Source organism: Drosophila sulfurigaster, chromosome 2L, assembly GCF_023558435.1.
Source record: "Drosophila sulfurigaster albostrigata strain 15112-1811.04 chromosome 2L, ASM2355843v2, whole genome shotgun sequence".
Classification (NCBI taxonomy): Eukaryota; Metazoa; Arthropoda; class Insecta; order Diptera; family Drosophilidae; genus Drosophila; species Drosophila sulfurigaster.
The window spans coordinates 26,820,853-26,846,104 of NC_084881.1; the positions used below are offsets into that span (position 1 = coordinate 26,820,853).

Genomic DNA, 25,252 nt, shown 5'->3' on the forward strand with positions numbered 1-25,252 from the left:
AACCCAATTTCCATGTGGCAAAGCCCTCGAAAATAGATCAGATAAAGACAAACGACGAAATCCGTGAATAACAAATTTAACGCTGAATTACGATTACGATTACGATTACGACTCGATAGCGATTATTTGCCAGCCAGTCGAGTTAGTCGAGTGGCTTCCAGTTCGAAGTCAAGTGGCAGGAAAATGAGAAAATCTTTTTCCTTTTTCTATTTTTGGACAGGAAAAAGCCTTCTTCAACTGATTTGCATAAGTGAGTGAGACGGGAAATGACGGATTAAAGCGACTACTGCAAATGCTGATGACAACGACAAGGACAACGATGATACTTAGCACTGAGACGTTGACGTTGACGTCGACAATTAGATTGCATTTCCTTGCCCGAAAAACTTTTGCCATTCCAACTCGAGTTTGACATTGCGCAGCAGAAGTTTTGCCCATAATTAAAAAGTGCAGTTCTAGCTATAATATCAAAATGAGCTCGTTATGTTTGTCACTCAATTTATATTTGATATTTCAACAGTTTGCGACGACTCAATTACCATCTGTGTGGTTTGTTAGGGAAAATATTGCTAAGCAATTGAAAGTGATTTTATTATCAATTCTGAATAGCATAACATTCCAATTAGAATCGAATTCAAATACAATGCCAGATGACCATAAACGCTTGATGGCGCTAGCTCGGCATCAATAACTATGAAAATTTTATGATAACAAATGCTAAGCAAAATTGTTAATTAACAGCTTAATGTCAGCAACCAAATATATTCTAAGAAGAATCTATTCAAATACAATGCTAACTGATTATGAACACTAGATGGCGCTAGTGCAGCATCAATAGCTACAAATTCAATGGAAATGGTAGAAATTAATCAAATGTTTGATCTATAGTGATGATAAATTAATAAAATAATGCATTGTTTGTTCTATAGTGATGAAAAATTAATAATGTATACAAACAAAAATAACAAGTGTAGCACAATCGAAGAATTTGATTCAATTTTGTGACGATTTTTATTATTCAAAATACCAAGCAAAATGATTTTACATTTTAGATTAGCAGCATAAAGTTATAAATAAACAAATTCATTCTAATTTCAGTTTAGAATGAAGTAGAATGCTAGCTATATTTAGAAGTTTGCTTTTAGTCGAGGCGTTGATCAACATCCTCGATAGTATAGTGGTTAGTATCCCCGCCTGTCACGCGGGAGACCGGGGTTCAATTCCCCGTCGGGGAGAGATGTTCAAATCTTTTTTTTTCACTTTTTTTAAAATTTGTATTGATTGCCAAGTACATTTTTTTTAATTTTTGAAATAAGTTTATTCAATATGAACTCAATTTTCAATTTGTAATTGGCAAATTATATTACTCCACACTTAGCATTGCTTTTTAGTTACTTTGTATTAGCTATTTTTACTAAAATTTGTAAATTTTGCAAAAGTTTCCCCTTTTAAATTTGTATTTTGAACATCTAAAGATTTCTTACTTAACTCTTTCCACTTGTGCTGCGTATTCAATCAATTTGGGCATGATTAAATTGGACTCAATGTACAAATAGAAATGTGTGGGAGATGGCAAAAACCTGATTACCTGCACAAATTTGTGGCCTGTTTTCTCAGCCATTCTGCTTTTGAGAACATTGCTCCCTATCGCGTTAGCTGCTGTTTTTGGCAACTTAACAAATTCACTTTGACTTTGCATAGCGAGAGCAGAGAAAGAGTGAATGCTGCCGCTGCCTGGGTTACCTGACAGACTCGAGTGTGTGTGTTTGTGTGTGTGAATGTGAATATGTTAAAGGTAGGGCAACTTATTCGTTCGTTCATTCGTTTGCTTATTTTGTTTTTCTTTTACTTTCCGTTTTCCCGTCATTTCATTTCTACTGTTGCTGTTTTTTGTTGTTGTTGCTGTTGCTGTTGCTTTTGCCTCTACGTTTTCTCTTTTCCCCTCTGCTCCCTCTGGTGCCAACATTGTTCATGACGTTTCACATGCAAAACGCGTGTCACATTCGCATTTCCGCCCTGTCATGCTAGTTTAGTAGGGTGTGCTGTCCTGCTCCCACCCATACGCATACGTATGTGAGTAGGTGAGTGTGCAACCCTCGCTTTTTGGCTTTGCCCCCCGCCTGCTTGCCTCTTTGGTTACTTTGACGCTCTTTCTCTCAGAGTTCGCCTAAGTGGACCTGTGTGCGTGCACGTATGCGTGCCTGTGTGTGTGTGTTTGTGTATAGTTGGCTCTCCTTTCGGAATGTGTAACTTGTTAAAAATCCATTAATCACGTAAGTGGCAACTCTGGCAAACGACAAAGCCAGCATACAAATGCGTTCATGCGTGCAAAAACTCAGCTAGCAAAAAGCCGACAAGCTCTCCCCACACACTTTCTTCCTCTCTTGCTCTCCCTCACTCCCTCTCTCTTCACACACACTCGCTGCTGCTGCTTTGCTCACCAATACTAGTACAACACTAATTTGTATGCGTGTGTTTGGCGCTCACTTAATTTTTTCTGGTTTGCTTGCGTTTCTGTTGTGTTTGCATTTTGCTGGCTCATTATGCTCCTCCCCCACGCTCCCCCTCACCCACACTCTTGCTCTCTCCCGTTCTCTCTCTTTATGGCATCACTCACACATTACACTGCCTCGTTCATTACGTTTATCCAACGAAATAAGCAAGCCGGAAATTATGCATGTAATTAAATTTACAACAACAAGTAAATGCGAGGGAAATGGCAAAAAGAAAATCATAAATGTTTTAGTTGGCTGTCGTAAATTGCATTCTCGTTGTTTTTTTTGCTTTTGCTGTTGCTGTTGCTCGACAAGCGTTCAAGGAGTAAACATTAAACATTCGAGAGACACACAAAAAAAAAGAGAAATGTCATAAATGAGTTATGTGTGAACAAAAAGCGTAGCAAACACTGCAAAAGCAAATCCCGTTAGACAGTGGCTGCATTTTTAATTGCCAAATGCGCTTTTCACGCGTTTTTCCTTTTCTGCCTAATTCATTAAATAGCAAAAAGCAATCGAGTAGAGGAAAAATAATAGATGAGGAAAGTGAACGATTATGTCAAAGCAAATTGAATGTAAGGTGAAGATAATAATAAAAAAAATATAATAAATAAATGATTCTTCTAAATGTATGTATATATTTTTATTATTATTATCTTCAGCATACATTCAATATAATAAAGAAAAGATTCTTAAAAATATTGATTATATTTTTTATTATTATTATATTTACTTTACATTCATCTAGCTTTAAAATAAGTGTTCTGTCGTTCTTGGATATTCATTGGATTAAAACTTTTCCATTTGTAAAATCTAAGAATTGAATTTATATATATTTTTAATAATCTATCAATTTTATTTAAATCTATTTATAATAGTTTAACATAATTTCAACAAAATTTAAATTTACAGAATCGAATAATCGCCATCTCTTTTGTATTAATTTTTTTTTTTTAATTTTTTTAATAATCTATTCTAATCTATAATCTCTAATATCATTCAAAGCAAACATTGCTAAACTCAAGTAACTTTTTAAGCAAACAAAATAATTTGAGAAATCAAGCAAAAGCTGTACCAAATTTAATTCCATTAGCCAGAAATCAAGTTGAATTTTAAAATAAATATTTTTTCCCACCCAAATTATTAATTGTGTTTGCAGTATTTTGTGCTCTTAATTTGCGAAAATGGAATTATTATTTGTATTAAGAGCAGCTCGCCACAAGCTGTGGCTTAGTTGTGTTTGGTGTGATACTTTTTAGTTTGTGAGGCAAGTCTAGTTGAGAGGGTGAAAAGGGGTAAAGGGAGGGGGAAAGGGGCATTGGGAAATATTAAATGCAACGATGGCACAAAACCGCACTAATTGCGAAAACCAAACCAAACATTTTCCCTCAGCGCCTTTGAAAATTCATTTTGTGCTAAATTTCCAAAAATGCAACGAGTGTGCGTGTGTGTGTGTGTGTGTAAGTGTGTGTGGCCTGAGCGAAAGCCGCAACAAACACAAAGCAAAGAGAGCATGAGAAGAGAGCGAGAGAGAGAGACAGAGTTGTACATAGTCGAAGTGGACTGCCAACTCGTGTTAATATTAAATTACCAAAAACTATTTGCAATTTTTGAAAGTTTTGCACTGTCTGCTGGGTCTGTGATGGAGGGGAGAAGAGAGGAGAGAGAGAGAGAGAAGTGTGTGGCGACGTCTTGTCTTACAAGCTGCACGCATTCCTTTGGCACAAATTCCTAGGGTTCTTTTGCCATGCACAGACACAAGAAGACGACGAAAGATATGAAGAGGAAGAGTAGAAAAGCGAGACACACACAAGTTTATTATGTCTGGTGCTGGGCAAGCGAGCCGGAAAGTATGCAACATTTTAATATGTGTGTCAGCTGGCGCACATTTGCATGTGTGTGTGTGCGTGGAGAATGGGGAAAGAGTGGAGACTGAAAAGTCTACTCCCCTAGTCAGCCGGGTTTTCCATTGTCTATGTCTGCAAATAATAAACCTGGCAAGCAACAACATTCGCAGCAAGCATCTTTTGTGGTTTTTTGTGCCCAACGACAGAATTTACAATACGCTCCTACACTTTGTCAGCTATCCCTTTCCCCTCTTCCCCCTTTTAACCTCCCCCCACACCCCTGTTCTTTACTTTTGTCTTGTTGCTGCTGCTTCTTGTGGCAACCCTTTAAGTTTACCACTTGAGGCTCAGCCCGGCTTCAAACTTTAGCAGCCCCATTTTCTTCTCGCTTTCATCCCCCCTTTCACTCACTCTCCCCCTCTCTCTCTCTCTCTCTCTCTCTCTCTCTCTCTCGCTCTGTCAACCTTTCATATCTTGGGGGCACCTGCTGCAAAGTTTTCGCTCAACGTTTTTCTTGTTTTTCTTTTGCCAGCAGTGCAAAATCAAAGTTACCACACACGCACACGTTAGCTTCTGGCTCTGACTACCTTCTACTACCCTTCCCCTTACTCCCCTCCTTACTCCAAGTTGAGTTGCTGTCTGGCCTTGCGAACTTTTCATATACTTAAATTAAATACAATGTGTGCGAAAAGTAAATTGAAGTTTGCTTTATGTGGATTTTGCACTCTTCTACGCCTTCTTCGTCTTGGCTGCATTTTCGGAGTTTCATTTAAAACATGTTAAACAAATGCTGACGACGAGGCTTACACACACACACAAACACATTACCTACATATATACGCCCAAAAAGTTGACATTACGAAAGTCGCAGGTAGAGAGAGAGAGAAAGAGCGAGATGGAGAATAACTTGTTAAAGGCTTCAACTTTGAACTTTCAACTGTTGCCTGCCTGTCAAGACTTTCTTCTTTCTGCTTTCCACCCACTCCTTCGGTGTGATTGCAACGCGCAGCTTAATGCCAAATTCAGAAAATTCTTACGCATAAAATCCTTATATGGAAACGCAAAACTTTTTCGGTATGGTGTTCAAGGTTTCCTGGTTACCTATTAAGTCTACATAATGACTTCTTTCGCTCCCTCTTTCTCTACAATGTTTCTCCAAGCAAATCTCAGTTGCTCAAAAAGTTGAAGACGCCTTTTGCTTATGTGGTTGTCGCATAGGAAAATATGTTAAGCAGCCCTTAATTTCATTAGAATAAACTAAGGCACCTGCTAAGTAAGCGTATCCATTTGTGGTTATCAAAAGTGACTTTGTTGCTTTGAGTTCTTTTTGAAGTGCGGAGAGGTTGGTTCCTCACCTATTAAAATCCTTCTTTCAACTCCTTTTGAGAGACAGATTTTGTATTTGTGTATTCATATTAATTGCTTACTAAATATTCAAATGAATTGAAAGAGAATCATTGGACAACTTCATGTGAGAAAGGGAAGTAATTCAGCATATAAAATTTGATTCTATGGAGAGTGGGAAATGTTCTTTATGAGTTCAAGAGCTTCTCTTAGAATATTTACTAATGATTCCCTCAAATTAATTTTTAGTAAAACGAGTGTAAAAAACTAAGGACATTCTTCAATATTTTCTTCAAGAGTTCAAGAGATCTTTTTAAAACGAGTTAAAAACAAAAAACTAATGAAAATATGTATTAAATATTTTTCAAGAGTTAAGAGATCTTCTTAGAATATTTGCTAAAGATTATTTGGTGGGTTGGCTGGCAAAAATCCTCTACTGAACCCTCTATGAGTGGGATGACTGAGTAGGATATGCATAACATAATTTTCAACGGGTAGGAGAACTCAGATTTTACGGGTTCTTGTGGTCGGGAGACAAGAAGCAAAGCTCATAGTATGAAGCGTGAGGGATCAACAAAGTTTCTTAGATTCTTAAACACATTTTGAGGCAATTGTTTCGTCTATAAACTAATATAATATTATAATAATGTAAACTATGATATCATATTCATTAACAGAAACTTGTACATTCATCATTTTGATTAATTCTTCAGCAAATGTCTAAAGTGGAATATTATTTAGCTTTATAAATTCCTTACAATATCGTTAACTTTTTAAACTATTATTTTAAGATTAATCAACAAGTTTATTTCCTCAACCTTATCAACTTTATCTTTTAGATTCATCAACAAGTTTGTTTCCTCAACTATAACTTTTACATTAATAAGCAAGTTAGTTTTATCTTTGAGCAATAAATATTTCTCTTTCTATGAAAAGTGAACGAATTTTCCATACCTTTTATTGATCTCCTAAAAATATAATCTTCACATTGCCACCTTTCAATTCCTCCCTTCAAATTCAATACTAATTGTTCCATCACTAAACCTTAAACCATTTTATTTGTTCAACAATTTACAAAACAAACTGCCCGTAGCATAGAAAACAATTCAAGTTTTGAGACAGCCACCATGGCGTATGAGCAATGCAATTATAAAAAAAACTTTAATCAAAGTCTAAACCACTTTCTATAAAGGCATAAAACTCATAAAGTGCAGCGCCAGAGCAAACTTTGTCTCACATTCGCGGCGCCTTCTCTGAAGAGCAACACAGAAAAAAATGGGGCAGCGGAAAACAGAGAACTTTCCTTTTGGGTCCTTTGCCGACGCCCTCTCGACATGGAACAAAGGCGTCGCAGAAGCAACAACAAAGCGGAATTAAAAGTGAAAAAGTAGGCGGCCAGTTTTGCAGTTTTGCAGGCCAAAAGGCCTCTTGAGAGTCCGCAGCTCAGACGCAGAGCTTGCGATTTGGGTTGAGTGGAGCACCCAAAGAGAGAGGGGGAAGAGGAGAGGACACACCCCTGGTTGCAAGGCGTTTCCAGTTGCAGCAGACAACAAAAAAGTAAAGTAAACTCACCTGGCACCGATGAGCAGGCTGTTGCCATCCTTGGTGACGAGCTTGAAGTGATCCACGACACTCTCGTTGCCCAGAAATTTCAGTATATCATCGGGACCTGCAAAGAGACGAAAGTGCAAATTATTAAAAGCTTCGAGTTGGAGGGGGAAACATTTCGGAAGTGGGGGCTGCGACGACAAGTAAATGCCTAATTAGGCAATTAGGCGGCATTAAAGGCGACAAAAAAAGTAGCTGCAAAAAAACAGAACAGAACACAAAATGAAAAACGAAATGCTAAAGAGCTGAAAATGGCGCAGAGCAGGAAAACAATGCAGCTGCCTGGCAGTTTCCTGACGAGTTGAAGTCGAGAGTTGAGAGTTGCCTGCCAGAGTCCTGTTCCTGATATGCAAATGCGGGCGAGCTGCACAAAGGATTGCCCGTTTAGCAGCGAAGGAAAAACAACAACAACAGCAGCAGCGAGAAGAAGAACTTGCAAAGTTTTTATCATTTGTTTACTTTAGCCAAGAGAGAGTCGCATTTGAGTTTTTTAGCGTCTGGGAAAACGCAACCAACCGCTGATAGTTGTCAAGCTGTCACAAGCTGAGCCACTCTCTGATAAACTAACTCACAAAGGGTGACAGCAAGGGGGAGACCCAAAGCAAGGGGAGAGCGACTTAACAACAAGTCCTGCTCCGCTTAAATCTCCCTGGGAGTTGTCGGCAATTATACTTATGCCAAGGTGTTTGTTTGGCCAAGGGATACTCATTACTAAAATAATGGCATTTTGCATTCTGCGACAACGACAACGAATGCTTTTAGTCTAACCAAGTTTTTCGCTTTCCCTTCCAGGTTCTACTTCTAAGGTTCTATTTGTGCTTTTCTTGCCACAACATCTTTCCTCCAGATATCATTAACCTTTTTCCCCACACTGAAACTGTTTCCCTTTTTTTAGTTAATCTAAATTAGTTCTGCCTTTCTTTCAGTTGACCAAGTAAATACTTTTAATTATGAAAATTTCTGAGGAAAGCTTTGTTCAAGTAAATTCTTTTAATTATTAAAAGCCTTTTCTTCGTTACTTCAAGTAAATTCTCTTAATTATTGAAATTTCTTGGGGAACCCTTTTCCCTCTTTTGTTTTGACGATATCTTAATTAATTTTTGCATTTTAGAGAATGTTTTCTTACAGGTAAACCAAATATTGAGTTTTCCGAGAAGGTTCTTTAAATTTATAAGATAAAAATAACGCATTGAAACTATTTTTTTTGACTCTCCATGAATTTTTGGGTATACTGTTCTCTAAATAAAATAAATGTATATACTAAAGTGGAAATATTAATGGATTTTTTGTATTCTGTTCTTGAAATAAAATAAATAAATATACAAAATTGAAAATATTAAATGATTTTTTTTTTGCATTTTGTTCATTAAATCAAGTTAATAAATGTATTACAATGAAGATATATTTCGTATTCATATTAAATATTCATTTTTAAATATTGTGCTACAAACATTTTTTAGTATTTCTTCAGGTAAACTTGCTTCCTTTGTTCTGAAAATATTTGTTTCTAAAATTTCAGAGATATTTTTTCAATTAACTGATCTAATTCTTTTCTCGCTATGTGCTTGAAATAATATAATTCAATATATTACAATTTAAATAAGAATAATGTTGGTATTTAAATTCCTTTATTTGTTTAATGCAGGGATGCTCAACGCCTATACACTGAGTGCACTTTTGTTTTTGTAGATGCTCTGTGCTTATGGCTAGTGCGCCCATACGCACCGTGCATATGGGCTTCGATTTGCATGCGAAACAAAAACAATTTTGCTTGTTTCTCCATTCCATCTCTTTCCGTCGTCACGCTTCGCTGACCGCAATGTATTTTGTTTTTGTTTTTTTCTCGAGCACATGCACTGCAACTTATTCTTCTGTCTGGGTTGGGTTTTGATTTATTTCGTGGTCGACCATCGTAAGCGTTATGTTAAATTTTTTGGTGGGTTAGAAAAATGAGTGATGAATTGGAGAGCACTTTTTTTTACCAAAAACTTTAAATGTGAATATAATGCGAAATATGCTTCGTAGTTCTGGATGTAAACACAAAATAGAATCGTAATTTCTCTCAGTGCACAGCTGCGCCCCAACACAAAAGCGCCGCTACATATGTACACGTTTTCTTGTGTCTGTGTTAGTAAACGCACTGCCATAAGACAAATTTGAGCACCCCTGGTTTAATGCAACAAATTTTGTTTTTAGTATATTTTTGGTATCTGAATTCATTGATACGTAAAATACTATATCTATTTGTTTCTTTGCTAAATAACTATATTTTTTATATTTAATTATGCTTGATGTATTAAATACTTCAAATATGTTTATTTGTTGAATAAGTATTTTTTGGTATTAAATTTCCTTGATAAATACTACATTTATTTGTTTCTTTGCCAAATAAGTATATTTTTAGTATTTCATTTACTTGACTTGTTAAATACTAAACATTTATGGTTTTCCTTTGCTTACAATACTTTGAAATATTAGTTCTGCTTCTTTCTTTTAATTCACTTCTTCCCCCTTTCTTTCTTCGACATTTCCTTGACAACATCGCGAAAAGTTTTAGCATTAGTGCAAGTGAATTTCTTGGATATACACAAAGATTTCTTCTTTAACCATTTGCTTGGTTTATTTTATCAACTCGAAAAGTCTTTAGCTTCTGCTTTTATTTCTTTATTCTTTGCTTTCATTCTGTTTCTCAGACAATAACCCTTAGACAAAAAAAGAAAGAGAGAGAGAAACCCGCATCGCAGTGTTGTGGAATCATTACGGATAAAGTAACACGCCCTTTGTCAGTCCCCTCATTTGATCAATGATGTCGCAGCGAACTTTTTTAACCCAGCTTTTAACTTTGACTGCAAGCGGTCAACCACAAAGAGCGAAAAAGTTTTTAGCGTTCCTTTTTTGCAAGTGTGTGTGTGTGTTAATGCCTGAACCTTTCACAGCGATATATGCGCTTTTTTTGGGTGGATTAAGGAGAGAGGGGTAAAGGGTTACATGGTCAGCTAGATGCAACCTGGTTATAGAGAAAGAGAGACAGACTGAGCTCGTTCCCTTTTCACACTTTTCATTTCAATGGATGCGCCGAAAAAAAACGAAACGAAAAAGAGAACAACAAACGAAAAACAGAAAAACAAACTTGAAATTAATGGGCGGAAAAAAAAAGCTTTTATTCAGCGAGCTTTTCAAATAGGACAGGCCTTTTGTTTGCATGACGTTTAACGTGACACGTGGGACGACGTGTGCACAACTGTCTGCCCGATAAGCAGAGGGAGAGAGCGGGATGAGAGAGGTGGGAGAGGTGGGAGAAGGGGAAGAGAGGGTCAGAGAGTTGCTCAAAAGTACAGCGAAACTTTCAACATACACACACACACACACATGCAGTGGAGATAAAGCGACATTTTTAATTTGGTGCTTTAATTAAAAGCAACAAAGCTTTGTAACAAAAAGCGAGCAACGGGAAGTTGCGACAACAACAACAAAAAACGAGACAGCTGCAATCGTAATGAAACATGCAAAAAAAACACCGACACACACACAGGTGGGAATACAAATTGGGAGATGGGAAGTAAGAGGAAATCTAGATAATGCTGGGATTACTAGCGAAATCAGCTTGTGGAATTGCAGCCACAAATATGAGCAGCACTCGAGTGTTTACACATGGAATTGATATTTTTTTGGGAGAGCAAAAGGAGCAAGAAAAATTAATGGGGGAATGTTAAAATGTGCTAGGAATTGACCCAGACTAAAGGAAAGCTAAAGAATGAAAGCGAAATGACAAACTAAGAGCTGAGGAGTAAAAACTAACCACGAAATTGTGAAGGAAAAGAAGTGTGGGAAAAAGATACTGAAGTTATTACTTTACTACAAAATTTAGTAACAGAATAAACTTGTGGCATATTTCTGAAGTCGCCAGCGATCAAATGAAAATTGTAGAAGTTATTAAAGAAATACTTTAGCATGGCAAAAAACGTATATTTTAATCGGATCTTAATCGCTTTGGCTTACAATATGGTATATTTTGCACTCTATGGTATATTTTGAATGTAGTACTTAGTATATCAATATACTAAATTCAGACTTTGATATACAATCTGGTATATTTTTACTCTATGGTATTTTTTGAATGCACTAGATCAATCTACCAAATATAGAACTCAGTATATTTTGTTGGTATTCTTGCGGTTTATTAATTTGGTATATTTATAAAACAATACCGCACTGTTGTGCTCTTATTCAAAATGGGTAGCGGGTATCTCATTGTCGAGCACACTCGACTGTAGCTTTCTTACTTACTTTATAAATTAAGTGAAAAATAAATTATTTAAAAAAAAAGATTCTTTTCCAATTTAAATTTATAATTTACTTTCATAAAATACTTAATTCTAGAGTCTAAATTGCATTTTAGGTCAAATACAGAAAAATGGTTTATATTTTAGAAAAATATTCCTATTAAATGGAAAACTTGAAATAAATATTCAGTAATTTGTTAGGCAAATAAAATGCTGTATTTTATGCCATGTAAAGTTTATTTTTCTAGAGCACTGTTGCTGAACAAGTTTCAGTTGGTTTGCTATTAAAATTCAATCATTTGATAACTATTTAAGTAAACACACACTTTTTGTGACCACTCTCTGTGTCTCTCTCTCTCTCTATCTCTCTAGCTATCTCTTTTACTCTGACTATCTCTCTCTTGTTCACTCTCTAAACTTTGTGTGTAGGCCACGCTGCAGCTAACTTATGTTTAATGCCACCGCGGGCCTTTTGACCGACCCCGGCAAACTATGTAAGCCCACAAATTGTAAGCTAATATTTGTTTTACCTACATCTACAACACGGCAACGCACACACATACACACTAGCACACTAATACACACACTAGCACACATAGAGAAGGACTCTGCTGGGCAGTAGCAAACAGCCAAAAATTTCCACAACCCAAAATCTAATATTTACCTTGACTTTCAAAATGTATGCGAGACGGCAAAGTAAACTGCAACTCGACACGTTCCCATCCCGAGGCAGCAGCAGGAGGAGTTGTTCTCCAACTCGCCCCATGTTGCATGCCCCCAACCTCGGTTTCATAAAGCAAGCACTATGTATATATGTATATATAGTATGCTATATGTATTTGAACAAAGGCGCAGCAGACCGTACTGAATCCGCCAGACGATTCACAAAAGCAGCGGAGCGGATTCCGAAACGCAAAAAAGGAAAAAAAAGGGAACAGAAAGGAGGACAAAAAAAGAACCGTTGTAAAGAATATAACCCGACGAGAGAGAGTCTATCACTTTAATCAACTGACTGTCGGGCCTCTTTCTCTGTCTGCCTCTCCAAATTATGCAAATTCAACGAAAATAACGTAAATTCTGGCATTCGAAATCTACAAATGCCGGACAGCGTTCGCTCTTCCTCTTCCTCTCCTCCTCTTCTTCCTCTCAAGGATTTTACACTGCGGTGACAACGTGTCCATGTTTGACTTTGTTCGCAGTTCAAGGAACGTGACAACGCAAGCATCGAGCGACTTATGATGGTCCAGAGGAATTTCCATAGCTGTTGTCCTGCTTAAGCACAAATTACCGACTCTCTCGCTCTCTCTTTATATGAAAGCTGATTATTAAATATTTCTTAATGAATTTCACAAATATTCTCGACATCTTTTTTTTGTACTCTCAACCGCAACATTTGCAAGCGGAAGAGGAAATATTTACCCAACAAAAGGAATGAGTGACCAAGCACAACATAAATAAGGTGGACACTCGAGGGAGTTTGCAACCTGTCTGCCTGCCACACCTTTAAAGAGGCTGATAAGCGAGAGAGAGGGAGGGAGGTTGAAGAATGGAAGCAGGAGAAAACAGACAGTGTTTATTAAAAATGCAAATACTTTATAAATGCAAGCAAAATGCTGCACTCCTCCGGAGAAACAGTGAAAGCAGAACGGACGAAAAAAAATGTATACTAAATAATGAAAGTCGCACTAATGGAAGCAAAAGGCAACTTGAAAATAAACTACAACAACTTGCTGCAAAAGCCAAACAGGATGCGACATCATTTCTCCCAAGGCAACAACTCCTCAAGTTCCATGAGAGCTGCTCATGTTTTCGCCAGAGAGAGAGATTGTAATATTTCTTTTATTGCATACTTCAAGAGTAGCGCATTTAATGCCATAATCCAAATATTACGTATACGACACAACTGGTGACGAACGGAATGCATCAAAGTGTGCAAGAGATTTTACTCGTTCTTCTGACAAAGTTAATAAGTTAAGTAAGTTAATAAGTTATTAATATAGTGAAAAGAAAGCATTTAACTTGGATTGAATTGACAGAAATTTAAATTTAATTTTTAGCAACTTTTGATAGTAATAAATGTCAAAAAGATTTGCTCTTTCTTACGGCAAAAGTAATAAGGCATTTAACCTGGATTGAATTCGGAGACATTTAACTCATTTTTAGAAACCTTTTTTAGTTATTAACAACTGATGACGAAAGGAATCCATAAAAAGTGTAAAGATTTTACTCTTTCTTTTGACAAAGTTAAATAAAGTTAAGTACACAGTAATATTATTAGTTTTCATCAGCTTTTTGATGGTATAATGCAGCTTTTTGCTAACTAAGCAGCCTAATAATATCTGAAGTAATAAAAAGGTAATATATATTTTGAAAACTATTTTAAATTATTAATAACTACGTTCATCTTAAGAAAAATATGTTGTGAAGCGTTTTGATTTTAAATAATCATTTTTGTTAAGAGAAAAAGTTAGCTTTACAAACAATTACAATGTTATTATTATTGTAATTTAATTCATTCAACTGCTTACTTCTTGGAGTATTATTTTTTTCAGAAATAAGTGCTCCTCTAAGAACTTCAATTGCGTTCAATATTTGTGATTGACTTAATCGAAACTTAAGCTGCAGCTGTTCATATTTCTTTTGCAAAATCATAATAGCTGCCTTTAATTTTTTATTCTACTTGCTTATCCGATTAAAGATTCTTGCGAGTAAATCCATTTATTTGGACTTGAGGAAAAGCAATTTGGTAAGCCGCTCTTGAAGTGCGGTTATACCCAGCGAGAGATAGAGAGAAATGCATGACATGGAAATTATATAGTCGAAAAGCAGAGAGGAAAAAAAAGAAAAACACTGACACACACAGGGAAAAAAGAAAATCAAGAAGAGGACTTCGCATGCCGGAAAACAAAACGCAGCGATGCGTGAAAAACATTCCACGACTTTTGCAACGCCATCCAGGGAATATCAGAGGAGCAACTTCCTGTCTCTCTCTCTCTATCTCTCTCTTCCTCTGTGTGTTCACTGTCCGTGTTGTGTCCATGTCCATATCCTTGGACACCATCCCTCTCATCTGCCTCCTTTTGGGACCGCGTTCAATGGGAAAAATCCCCAGCCGAGATTTGCATTTAATTGAAATGAACGCCGAACGTCAGCGACGGCGGCGGCTGCCATCAAAAGGCAAAACGAAAGCCAAACAGCAAAGTGGAAGGGAGAAGGGAAAAACGGCATCATTTAGAGACGAAATGAAATCAGAAATCGACGCCGTTCCACTCGTCCTTATCTCTGGAAGCGGTATTGGCCGCAGGCTTATCACAGCTCTCTCTCGCTCTCTGTCTCTCTCTTTAAATCTCTTTCTCCTTCTCTTTTCCATTGCCAGTTTGTTGCACTGTTTGTTTGATTTGGTTTTGGTTTTTTGGCTTTAGCTTTTCATTTGTTTTGTGTGCGTGTTTGGCTTTTTCGTTTCTTCTTCTGCTGTTGTTGTTATTTTCCTTTCCAATTGCCAGACTCATTCTCATCATCTCTGAGAATCCTCCACTTTTGGCTGCTTCCATTTGCATCTTGATAGCACACAGCTTCAGGATTTACTTGCAACACCTTTATGGCTCTCGGTGGCTCTTCACTCTCCACTTGGTAATTGTCTGCTTACATTTGTGCTAACTGATGGAATGCTCCAGGATAAGCCGCAATATGACAGCGGCTAATGAAGAGAGTTATTGGAAGAACTAATTGGGATCACAAGGCAAGAGGAAGAGCAGGCTAGCAAATCGGATATATGTTAAGGAAATTGAAGTTGCCAAAAAGGAAAACTCTCCTACTTCCATATTGAACTTGTTCAAATTATGAATTCATAGAAATGACATTTTTTTTAATGAACACAAAACTCATAAGTTCAGTATACAATATAAATATAGAATAACAAATAGAATAAAATATTAAAACTGAACAAAATTATGAAAAACTGAAATTTCGCAATTAACGTTAAACAAAACAGCTCAGAATTTAATATGAATGTAGAATAATTAAGTTAAGAGATAACCGCTACACATTTTGAATAAAAGCATAACAGTGCATACCTAAAATATACCAAATAATATACAGCAAAAAATACAAAAATATACCGAAGGACATTTTTCATATTGTTGAAATACTAAATTCGATATAAAACATAAAAAAATAAACCGAAAGCTACATTCGGTATATTGATATACTTACTACTATGTATAACAAATTGATATTTTAAAAATACTAAAATATACCAAAAGCAATGTTTGGTTTATTTATATAGTACTACATTCAGAGTATATGTATATATATATGTATATAAAATATACTAAATGAAAATACCGAAAAAATACTAAAATAAAGCGGAAGCTATATTCAAATATATGGCATCGAGTACAATATTTGCTAGTAAATCAAGTTTATTATTAAAGTTGTAATACATAAAAGTCAACTTCCTTCTGCCTTTATAAATAAATCTCTGACCCTCTTTGTAAATCACAATTTTCCATAACAAGTGCCATAAATTTAGTGAAATTAGCCCCGTCAGTCACATCAGTGACAGGAAATGCAGCACACAAGCATGAAAGTTAACTCAATCACAAATCATCAATATCAAAACGATATTTTATTTTATTCGCCAGAGCATACAAACAATTGGAGCAAATCGAATTTATGCCCAGAGCGATGAAATGTTTGCAAGATTCGTTAATATTTCAAATAGTTGCCAATTAAATGCACTTTTTGCATTACAATTGCAATGTAATTGAAAATGCAAAAAAAAAGATAATTTTATAGAAAAACTACTGTGAAAATAGGCATAAAAAAGTGATAGAACTTAAATGAGAATCAAATCGAATTATTTATGTAATTGCATTGAATTTGCGGTTTCCGGTGCTTGTTGCACATCCAAATACATGATTGCAATAATTAAGAATGGTTATTTATAAAAATTTGCACAGAAGAGCGAGAATTTTGAGAGAGCGCAGAAGTACATTCTATTTATTTATTTAATGTCTTTTTATCGATAAATTTAATTAAAAATGTAAAGTGAAAATAGGTTTTTATATATCAGTTAAGAATAATATGCGAAGCAAAATATATAGCATACTTTTTAGGGCTTTTATTTGCATGTTAAATTATAAATTCAAACTAAATGTTTATTGACTGTATGTGCTCTATAAAGTTTTTATTGGCAAGTTGAAAATTCACTCGCGAAGCCAATTTGAAACTGTAAAAGAAACATATATAAAATATACTCAATATGATTTTTATCAAATAAATATTTTGCTCTTTTTTGATGTATAAATTACATTGTAATTGTAAAGCCAAATATACAGTTTACTTTAAAAGGCTTCAAAGCAAGTGCTATTAGTTTTTCGATATTGAGAAGTAAAATTCCAAATTTACATTAAAGCAATATATTGAATTTAGTTTTCAACTATTTTATCGTTAAGTTAAATGAAAAATGTAAGATAAAGAATTTCAAGGATTTATCTGCAAGTTATATTTAAATTGTAAATCAATTAGATATTTTGCTCTATAATTTTAAAGATAAATTAAATTCAAAATTTAATGACAATATTAAAATATACTTTGCAAGGTTTTCAGTTCAAAAAGTAAAGTAAATATATACAGCATACTCTATAAGGTAATTCCAAACTTAACTCGACATCGTTGATGATGCATTTTCAGTGACGCGCAACACGCCATCTGGCGGTCATTTGCTGCAGCATAACCTTATTGCGAACGTGCCTTGTGTAAAATGAAATTAATCGGCATACGTTAAGGACAAGCCATAAAAGCCTTTAAATTCATTTAGGCTGAAAGTGATAAGGGAGCGAGAGAGAAGAGTGAGAGAGAGAGGGAGAGGGAGAAAACGCGACAGCGAGTATTCGGGTCTGCCGCATGTACTGCGGTTGCCACACGAAATGTGACAGGATATGGACTACACGCCATTTATGCAGCAATTAACGCAACTTACGTCAAGTGGAAACAGGCGCAAGGAGCGTAACGAAGTCAGAGAGTCCTCTCGTTGTCGTTGGTGTCCTGCTGCTTCGTATTTTATGCACTTTTAATTATTATTGTATTATTTTGCATTTATTTACGCTCAGCGCAATCATCTACAACCCTTTGTAAAGGCGATCCGCCTTCACTCGCAACCCAGTTAATGATGAACAACTTCTGTCAACTGTGAGCGAGAAAAAGAAGTGAGAAAGAGCTCTCGCTCTCGTTCTCACTCTCGTAATGACAACAAATTGTCGTAACCAATTGCCAGGTGTTTTATTTAAGAGCCAAGTTAAGTTGCTGGAATTTCTCAAGCGCAATGCGCAATGCGAAACACGGTTGCCAAAGGCCAAAGGCGCAAAAAAAAAACGATATTATATTGATGTTAAAAAGTAAATTTAATTACATTTTGCTCTCGTTCTCGATCAAATGCGAATAAGTTTCACAAGAGTGTCAATATGCTGTTAAGTATGCTTAATGCTGTTTTCTTTGTGCTTATCCCTGTCAACTCTCTCAATCGCTTTCCTTTTTGTGCTCCAACATTATCCTCATCCGATTGCATGACGCTGCAAAGGTCAACCAGCAGCAGCGGGCGAACAACTTTTATTGTAGGATAATTGATTGTAATACTTAATTCGCATGCTGGGTTAATTGCTTTTGCATTTTGCGACACTGACAACTAGAGAAAAGTTCCTTTAAATTCAAGGTTTTTTTTTGAAGCTGCCAACTTGTTGTTTGTAAGGGGCTGACAACTTGCTAAGTGTCTTATTAAATTTGAATTGTACAACTCAAGTAAGTTAAGCAATTATTAAGGTTTATATAATACAGAATTCAATGTTTTTTTTTGGAGCTGCCAACTTGCTGCTTATGAGGGGCTGACAACTTGTTAAATGTTCTTATTACATTTTGATGTTACAACTCAAGTAAGTTAAGCAATTATTAACGTTGAATTGAATGTGCTTGGAACTGCCAACTTGCTGGTTGTAAGGGGCTGACCATCTGATATTAAATATTTGTCTTCAATTTAACAAAATTTAGTATGTTAATGAAATAACACAATTTAAAATATAATATTTAGTTCGTTGGAGCTGTCAACTTGGAAACCTGCCATAATTTATTTTTATTTAACACCAACAAAAACTTAAATTGTATTCTGGCTTTTAATGCATATTTTCATTCTTGTTTCGTTTTTTCTCTTTTACAAAAATATTCAGACAAAATGCTTAAAACACCTTCTGCTAATAGCTGCCTTTAAATTTGAATAATTCCTCAGCACGTTCCTCACTTTTGACATTTTCGTTCTTAGCTTTACTCGGACTGACCTTCAGTTGTTCAGTTGTTAGAAGCCTCTTTTGATAAGTGCTGTTACACAACACTTTTGCGCCTCACTGGCAAAATGCATATATAATATATACGTATTTCTTTTATTCAAGCTGTGTGTGCTTCATTAGGAGCTCACGCCTGTATGACTTGCTCTTCAAACACAAGAGAGGGAGAGAGGAAGAGAGAAAGAGTGAGAGGGAGACAGAAACTAAATGATATTTTCGGCATGAGCTGGCTGAAAAGTCTGCTTCCAAAATATCTAGGTATTTTTTTCGGTAGGGAGGGAGCGAGGGAGGAAGGGAGGGAAGGAGCGAGCGAATGTCCTCTGAGTTGTGCCTGCGTTTGTCTGCTGTCTGTGCATAATCCAGAGCAGTAGCAGCAGCATTTACACGACGCAGATAAGATGCTTTACATGTGCCTAAACAAACACATCACACAGGAGAAGGTAGAGGAGCCTCTGCTGCTGCTGTCTGCTCTGTCAGGTGCACGCAGGCAGCCAGTGTGTGTGTAGTCACAACTGGGCCAGTGAGGCATGCATGAATGAATCGCAAACAGGTAGACGAGATAGATGGCAACAGCACAAGCAGACGAGATACGACTGAGAGACTGAGACGGAGAGACTGCGACTGCGAATGAGAGCGAGGATATGCCAGAATGGACGCAGGTGTGTGTGCATTAAGCACACGCGTCACTTATTACACTGACAATGATATGCGGCCCCAGTCGAGGCAAATATGAGTAGCAAAAGAGCCCGGGTTCGAGTCCCGTCCCGGGTTCGGGTTCGGGTTAACAGTGTCAGTGGGTGTAATTGATCAAGCTCAGGCACTTGAGCCGTACCTCACACACACACACACTCACACAGATACACAAGCAATCAGACAATGACTTGCATTGCCTTATAAATTGGCGCAACTTTAGAGAAGGCGGAGCAGTTGGGTGTAGCCAAAGGACCAGGAGGCATGTGTGCCGCTTTATGAGCAAGAGATGCACAGCACGATATACAACATATGCTCATAATGAGTTGCACTGCACTGCGAGAAATTAAAAGCAAAGATTTTCGAAGCATAGCTTAAATAAAAGTAGAATCTTTAAGTAAAACGAAGTTTATAAAATGAATCAAACACAAAGGAAAAAAGGAAGCATTTTCTATAGCAGTAGTTGCTATAATTAAAAGCAATATTAACAGCTGGAATTTCATGCAAATAAATGTACAATTTTCCATTACTTTTTAATTATTTATTGTATAAAAAAGAAGAACACGCTGCTAGTCCATTGCACTTCAAAATGTGCCACTTGTGACATAAATGTAACACACTTATCAAGCAGTTCAACACCTTAAACTCAAGTGAGAGCATAGAATTTGTGAAGTAAACAGAAACTTGTAAATTGTTAGCAATACATTTCTAACAAAAAGTAAAAATCACTCACAATAACTTAAAGCAGTAATTTTAATAACTACAAGAATAGTCAAACACTCTTTATTGTCAACAAAACTAATGTACCATACATGACATATGTAAATGTCCCATGTTAAGCAGTTCAACTGCTTCAACGCGGATCAACACAAGTAAAAGCGCAAGCAGATCAAGCAAAACTGTCAAGCAGTTTGCACTACACTACAAAGCTGCCTGCTATGAACGTAGCTAGTTGTTTGTCACTTTTGCAACTAATCAATTAAAATGCAACTAAACAAACGTCTGCACTTGATTAACAATTATTGAAAGCAGCCATATATGCAGCTTTACGAGTTTCTCTCAGTGTGGTCGTGGCTGTGGCACGTGCTAAAGTTTATGCTGCTACTACAGCTGCTGCTGCAGATGATGAGTATGACGATGATACTTTGTTCGTGTTTAATGATGCCGTTTGCCTGTCAACCCGCAGCAACAGCAACGGCAACAACAAGAAGAGAGCTTCCAGCAGCGCCTTAACTCGTGTCTTCCCACTGACATGAACATTATCATGTAGGTTATGTCGCAGCACGCTCTCTGGCTTTTCATCAACTCGAACCCAATGATTGCCTCAACAGCAGCCCGAAGCACGTCACTTTGCTGTTGTCGTTGCTGTTGCTGTTGCTGTGTTGCAACTGCTGCTGATGCTGATGCTACTGATGCTACTGCTGCTCCAATGACCCATAAAACGAACCCCCATTCCCATTCCGTGTCCTGAGTCCGGACGTGAACAACACTCGCTCTGCTTTTGTGGTTCACGTGGCACGCGCTCGAAAAATAAAGCGGGTCATGTCAAATCGAGCGACGCTTCTCTCTCTCTCTCTTTCTCTCTTTACCTGGCTGCAAGCTTAGTCGATTGAGTTGACCCTAATGAAATTGAGCGTGGAGCGGGATTATAACCCAAAGGATTACATTCTCAAATAGTTGCACTTTAAGTTGACCAAACACATTTCAATTTAAATCATGTTTAGTTTTGTGCTTTTCAAACACAACACAAATCCCCGATTTGTCTAAACATCACAACATTGAAAAGCCTCGTCTCTTAACTTGTTTAGTACAAAAGAGAATAAAAGAATGAGGAAAAGGTTTCATCGCTTTGTGGCCACAATTGGAATCGTCAATGTCATCATTATTATCATTATTTTGCGCAGCTACTTTTGACTTTTCTCCACTCAATCTGCAGAATCATAGTCAAACAAAACTTCCTCTCAATCTGTTTGGCTTTGCCTGAACGACTTTGGTTTTGATGCTGGGTTTTATTTATTTAAAGGCACAAACGAAAAGAAAGAAAAGGGGGCGACTGAAAACCCGATGAAGCCCAAAGTCTTAAGTGCTGAAAAAGCGTTCGCTTTGAGTTCTCTCTCTCTCTCTCTCTCTCTCTCTCTCTCTCTCTCTCTCTCTCTCTCTCTCTCGTTCTGTGTGTAACGCTATTCAGCGGATCCTTTCATAATTTTCTGTGTGATGCCGCCGCCGTCGTCGACATTTTAATGCTGAACGAGGGGGGTAAGGACTTGTCCCAGGTTTTCACAAGGTTGAAGGCCTTTACACACACACAAAAGACTTGACTTGGAGGGAAGGGAAAAAAAAGAAATAAAGTAAACTGAATGTAAAGATAAAAGCGCTCGCGGCAATGAAACGGAACAAAGACAATGATGAAGATGCTGATGCTGTGGCCAAAGCAACATTTCCTACCAAATGGAAAATGGAAAATCATACAAGAAACGCAATACGCGAAAAAAGCAAAAAGAATTCACTGCTGTGGTTATTTATCATCGCTGACAAGCAACGGAAGTTCAAGTACATTCATTATTTGCATACAGAACTCTACTTTCCTTTCTTTTTTTTTCACTCTTAAAAGAGCTACTAAATAAACTAACTGAACAGAGGTAGAACAAATTTTAAGTTATACTTATCGCCAGCCAAGCAAAAAGGGAAATATTTCATGTAAATATCAAGTATACGCACCTGCAAAGATAGCAAAAAGAAATTGAGAAATTAGTTAAAAATTTAGTCATAAATTATTAATACTGTTATTAAGTAAAGTTTAAAAAACTGTCAACATTCTTATAAATCATCAATAAAATAAATTCAAATTATGCTATTAAAAAATGTTTAATGAATTGTCAACATTTTCATAAGTTTCTATTAAGAAATGTTTAATAAATTGTCAACAATTGTTTTGAAAACCTTTATCAATTTGCTATTTCTGTTCTTATTTATTTACTTGCCGCAAATTGAATTTGTGTTGCTGCAATGTATTCATTGCTTACGCATATATCATTCGTTGTTTTATTGCACAGCTTAAAATAATCGAATTGTCAGCTTTAAATGGGGAAAAGGCAAAAGGAAAAGAAAATGCGACGTTCCTCCTTTTGATGCAGTTGCTTCTCTTCTCTTCTGTTCTCTTTTTTTATCGCTGTGGCAATTTATTTGCTAGTTGCAACAGCAAAGCAAACATGCAACAACAACACGAATTGTTGCAACATTTTGAGAATGCCAACGACGAGGACGAAAAATGGCAATAAAGAAGCCAAAATCAATGGAAATATTCGCGTTTGGCATAAATTCACTTTGGCCCCGGCTGCATGATAGTCCGCCTTCTCCTCCTTCTCTTCTGCCTCCTCCCTGTGGACCACGCCCCCTCACAGTGTGCTACACCCACAAAAGCAACATTTGAAAATAAAACTTTGTAACCCAGATTCGGGTATTTTTTTTCCATTCTCTGTGTGTGAAAAGGGGAAGAGAACATTCCAAATGCTGCTCTTCAACACATTTTTGCAGCTCAGTTTTTGGTGTTCGATATTTTCCAGCAGCAGGTGTGTGTGTGTGTGTGTGTGTGTGTGTGTGTCGTTTGCATTTCAACACAGCTGCAAATGGCGGAAAATGAGAAGCCAAAGGAAACGCACAACCAAACAACAACAACAACCAAAAGAAAAAGGGCTTGGGAGAAGTTTCATTGTTAGCGAGCCAAACGAGAGAAAATACTGTGAAAAAGAAACATTTTTCGGACGCACTTTTTTGCAATTCTACGATTTCAAACGACCCTTTCGGACATGTGTGTGTGTGTGTGTGTGTGCAGTTAAATATTTTATGAGCTTTTGGCGAGTGTGTGTTGTGTTCCGTTTGCTGGTCGTCATGTTGCACTCGCTGTTGCCATCTATAAAACAAAAAAATGAAAAAAAAAGAAGGAAAACTGAGCGGAGAAAAACAAAAACAAGCAGAAAACAGCAGAAAAACCTGCACAAAACTTTTCTGTTGCCGTTTCCTGTGTTTTTCTGTTATTGCCGCCGCCATCGTCGCTGACTCTTTTCCACCTTTTGCTCATTTCGGGGCAACTCTCGCAACTGTTCCAAAACATGACCCACGGCAAATTTATTGAATTCTCACAGAACCACAGCAGCCAGAGCAAAAGCAACTTAATTTTCAAGTGAAACTTTGTTAATGTTCGCCATGTGCTCCCAAAAAGCAAACTCGCAGACATTTTCAAGTGCCGAAGGGCGCAGCGACAACAACAATTGCAATAAAGTTGCTTTATATATTTATGTTGTTGTTATGCTTTGCCAAAAGTCAAGCGAAACTTTATTGCAATAACACAAAAAAATACATATTATAAATAATTGGTGTGTAAATAAATTAAAAAATGAATCAAAAAAAATTCTTGTCAGAAGTGGGATTCGAACCCACGCCTACAGAGTAGACTGCGACCTGAACGCAGCGCCTTAGACCACTCGGCCATCCTGACTCTTGTCACTCGAGTGTCAAATGCGCAATAACAGCACAACGCTAACGATTCGATTCTCAGCAGAGAACACATCACATCGAGCTAAGCCAATTACGTATGCGCAGGCAGTGACGTCACTGCCACTGACGACATAAGCAGCATAAGCGACATGGGAAAAGGAAAACAAGCAGTGCTGAGAGTTATTTTTAGACCAGGGGCGATGTTAAGAATTTTTAATGAAAACAACAGCACAATATAAATTAGCTGCTGGGATTGTCATTAATAAGTTTTAAAGAAAATTTGTGGAGGATTTTGTATTTCAATTAATTAATGAGACGGGGAAAAGAACGAAATTATGAATATGAGTGAAATATGTAGTTGAAAATTTGAGAGTAACTTGCAGAATTATTGAAAAATTTAACATTCTTTTCAAAGCTTTGCTGATCATCAAATATTACTGTAATTTATTAAAGATTTAGCACTCTTGAAGGCTTTAAAGTGCCGCCAACTAAACAAACTACAATATAAAGTATGATAAAGAGGGAGAAGGGAGGATGTGCGAGTGAGAGGACAAATCAAAGTCAGTTGCGCAGCCAAATGGGTTACATTGTTCTAAAACAATGAAATACACACCCACACATAAACACATAGACTTTTCCATATCCTGGAGACGCAATAGCGGAGGCTAAGCAACAACATGCAATAAAAGGCAAAAGTGGGAATATGTGCCACAGCGTTGAACAGATGCCAACGACCAACATACATATGAGAGAGTGCCACACACACACACACACACACACACCTACACACACACATGCCACCCACAAGGGAGTCCACTTGAAACTTTTGCGCTATTGTGCCCCCAAGCGTCATGTACTGCGATTTTTTTCTATATATATTACTCTCTGCTCTCTGCTCAGTGTGTAGACGTTTTTTGTGTTTCAGGCTCAGTGAATCTTGGCCAGAAACAGAACAGAACAGAACAGGCAGCCAGAGTTCCAATGGCCACTCCACAATACAAAAGTCCTCAAAAAAAATAAAGCAAGCAAAAATGTGTGTATATGAAAAATGAAAAGCCATAAAGAACTTTTTAAATATAATTGCTGTTGTTGATTCTCTGTTTTTTTTTTTGTTATACGTTTTTGTTAAACCCCATTAAATTTATAAAGTGCTTAAC

At 36.8% G+C, this 25,252-nt stretch overlaps 1 protein-coding gene and 2 non-coding genes across 3 annotated transcripts in view; 1 reads left to right on the plus strand and 2 right to left on the minus strand.

Annotated features, from left to right (window-relative positions):
• Positions 1-25,252, minus strand: part of LOC133850452 (semaphorin-1A) — a 178,049-nt gene that overhangs the window by 70,675 nt on the left and 82,122 nt on the right. Inside the window, 1 exon segment of the mRNA XM_062286557.1 lies at positions 7,259-7,355. Coding sequence (XP_062142541.1) covers positions 7,259-7,355 — 97 coding nt within the window.
• Trnad-guc (transfer RNA aspartic acid (anticodon GUC)) lies at positions 1,164-1,235 on the plus strand. The gene has a single exon. It is a non-coding gene; the product is annotated as a tRNA-Asp (tRNA).
• Trnal-cag (transfer RNA leucine (anticodon CAG)) lies at positions 24,014-24,096 on the minus strand. Its single transcript has one exon. It is a non-coding gene; the product is annotated as a tRNA-Leu (tRNA).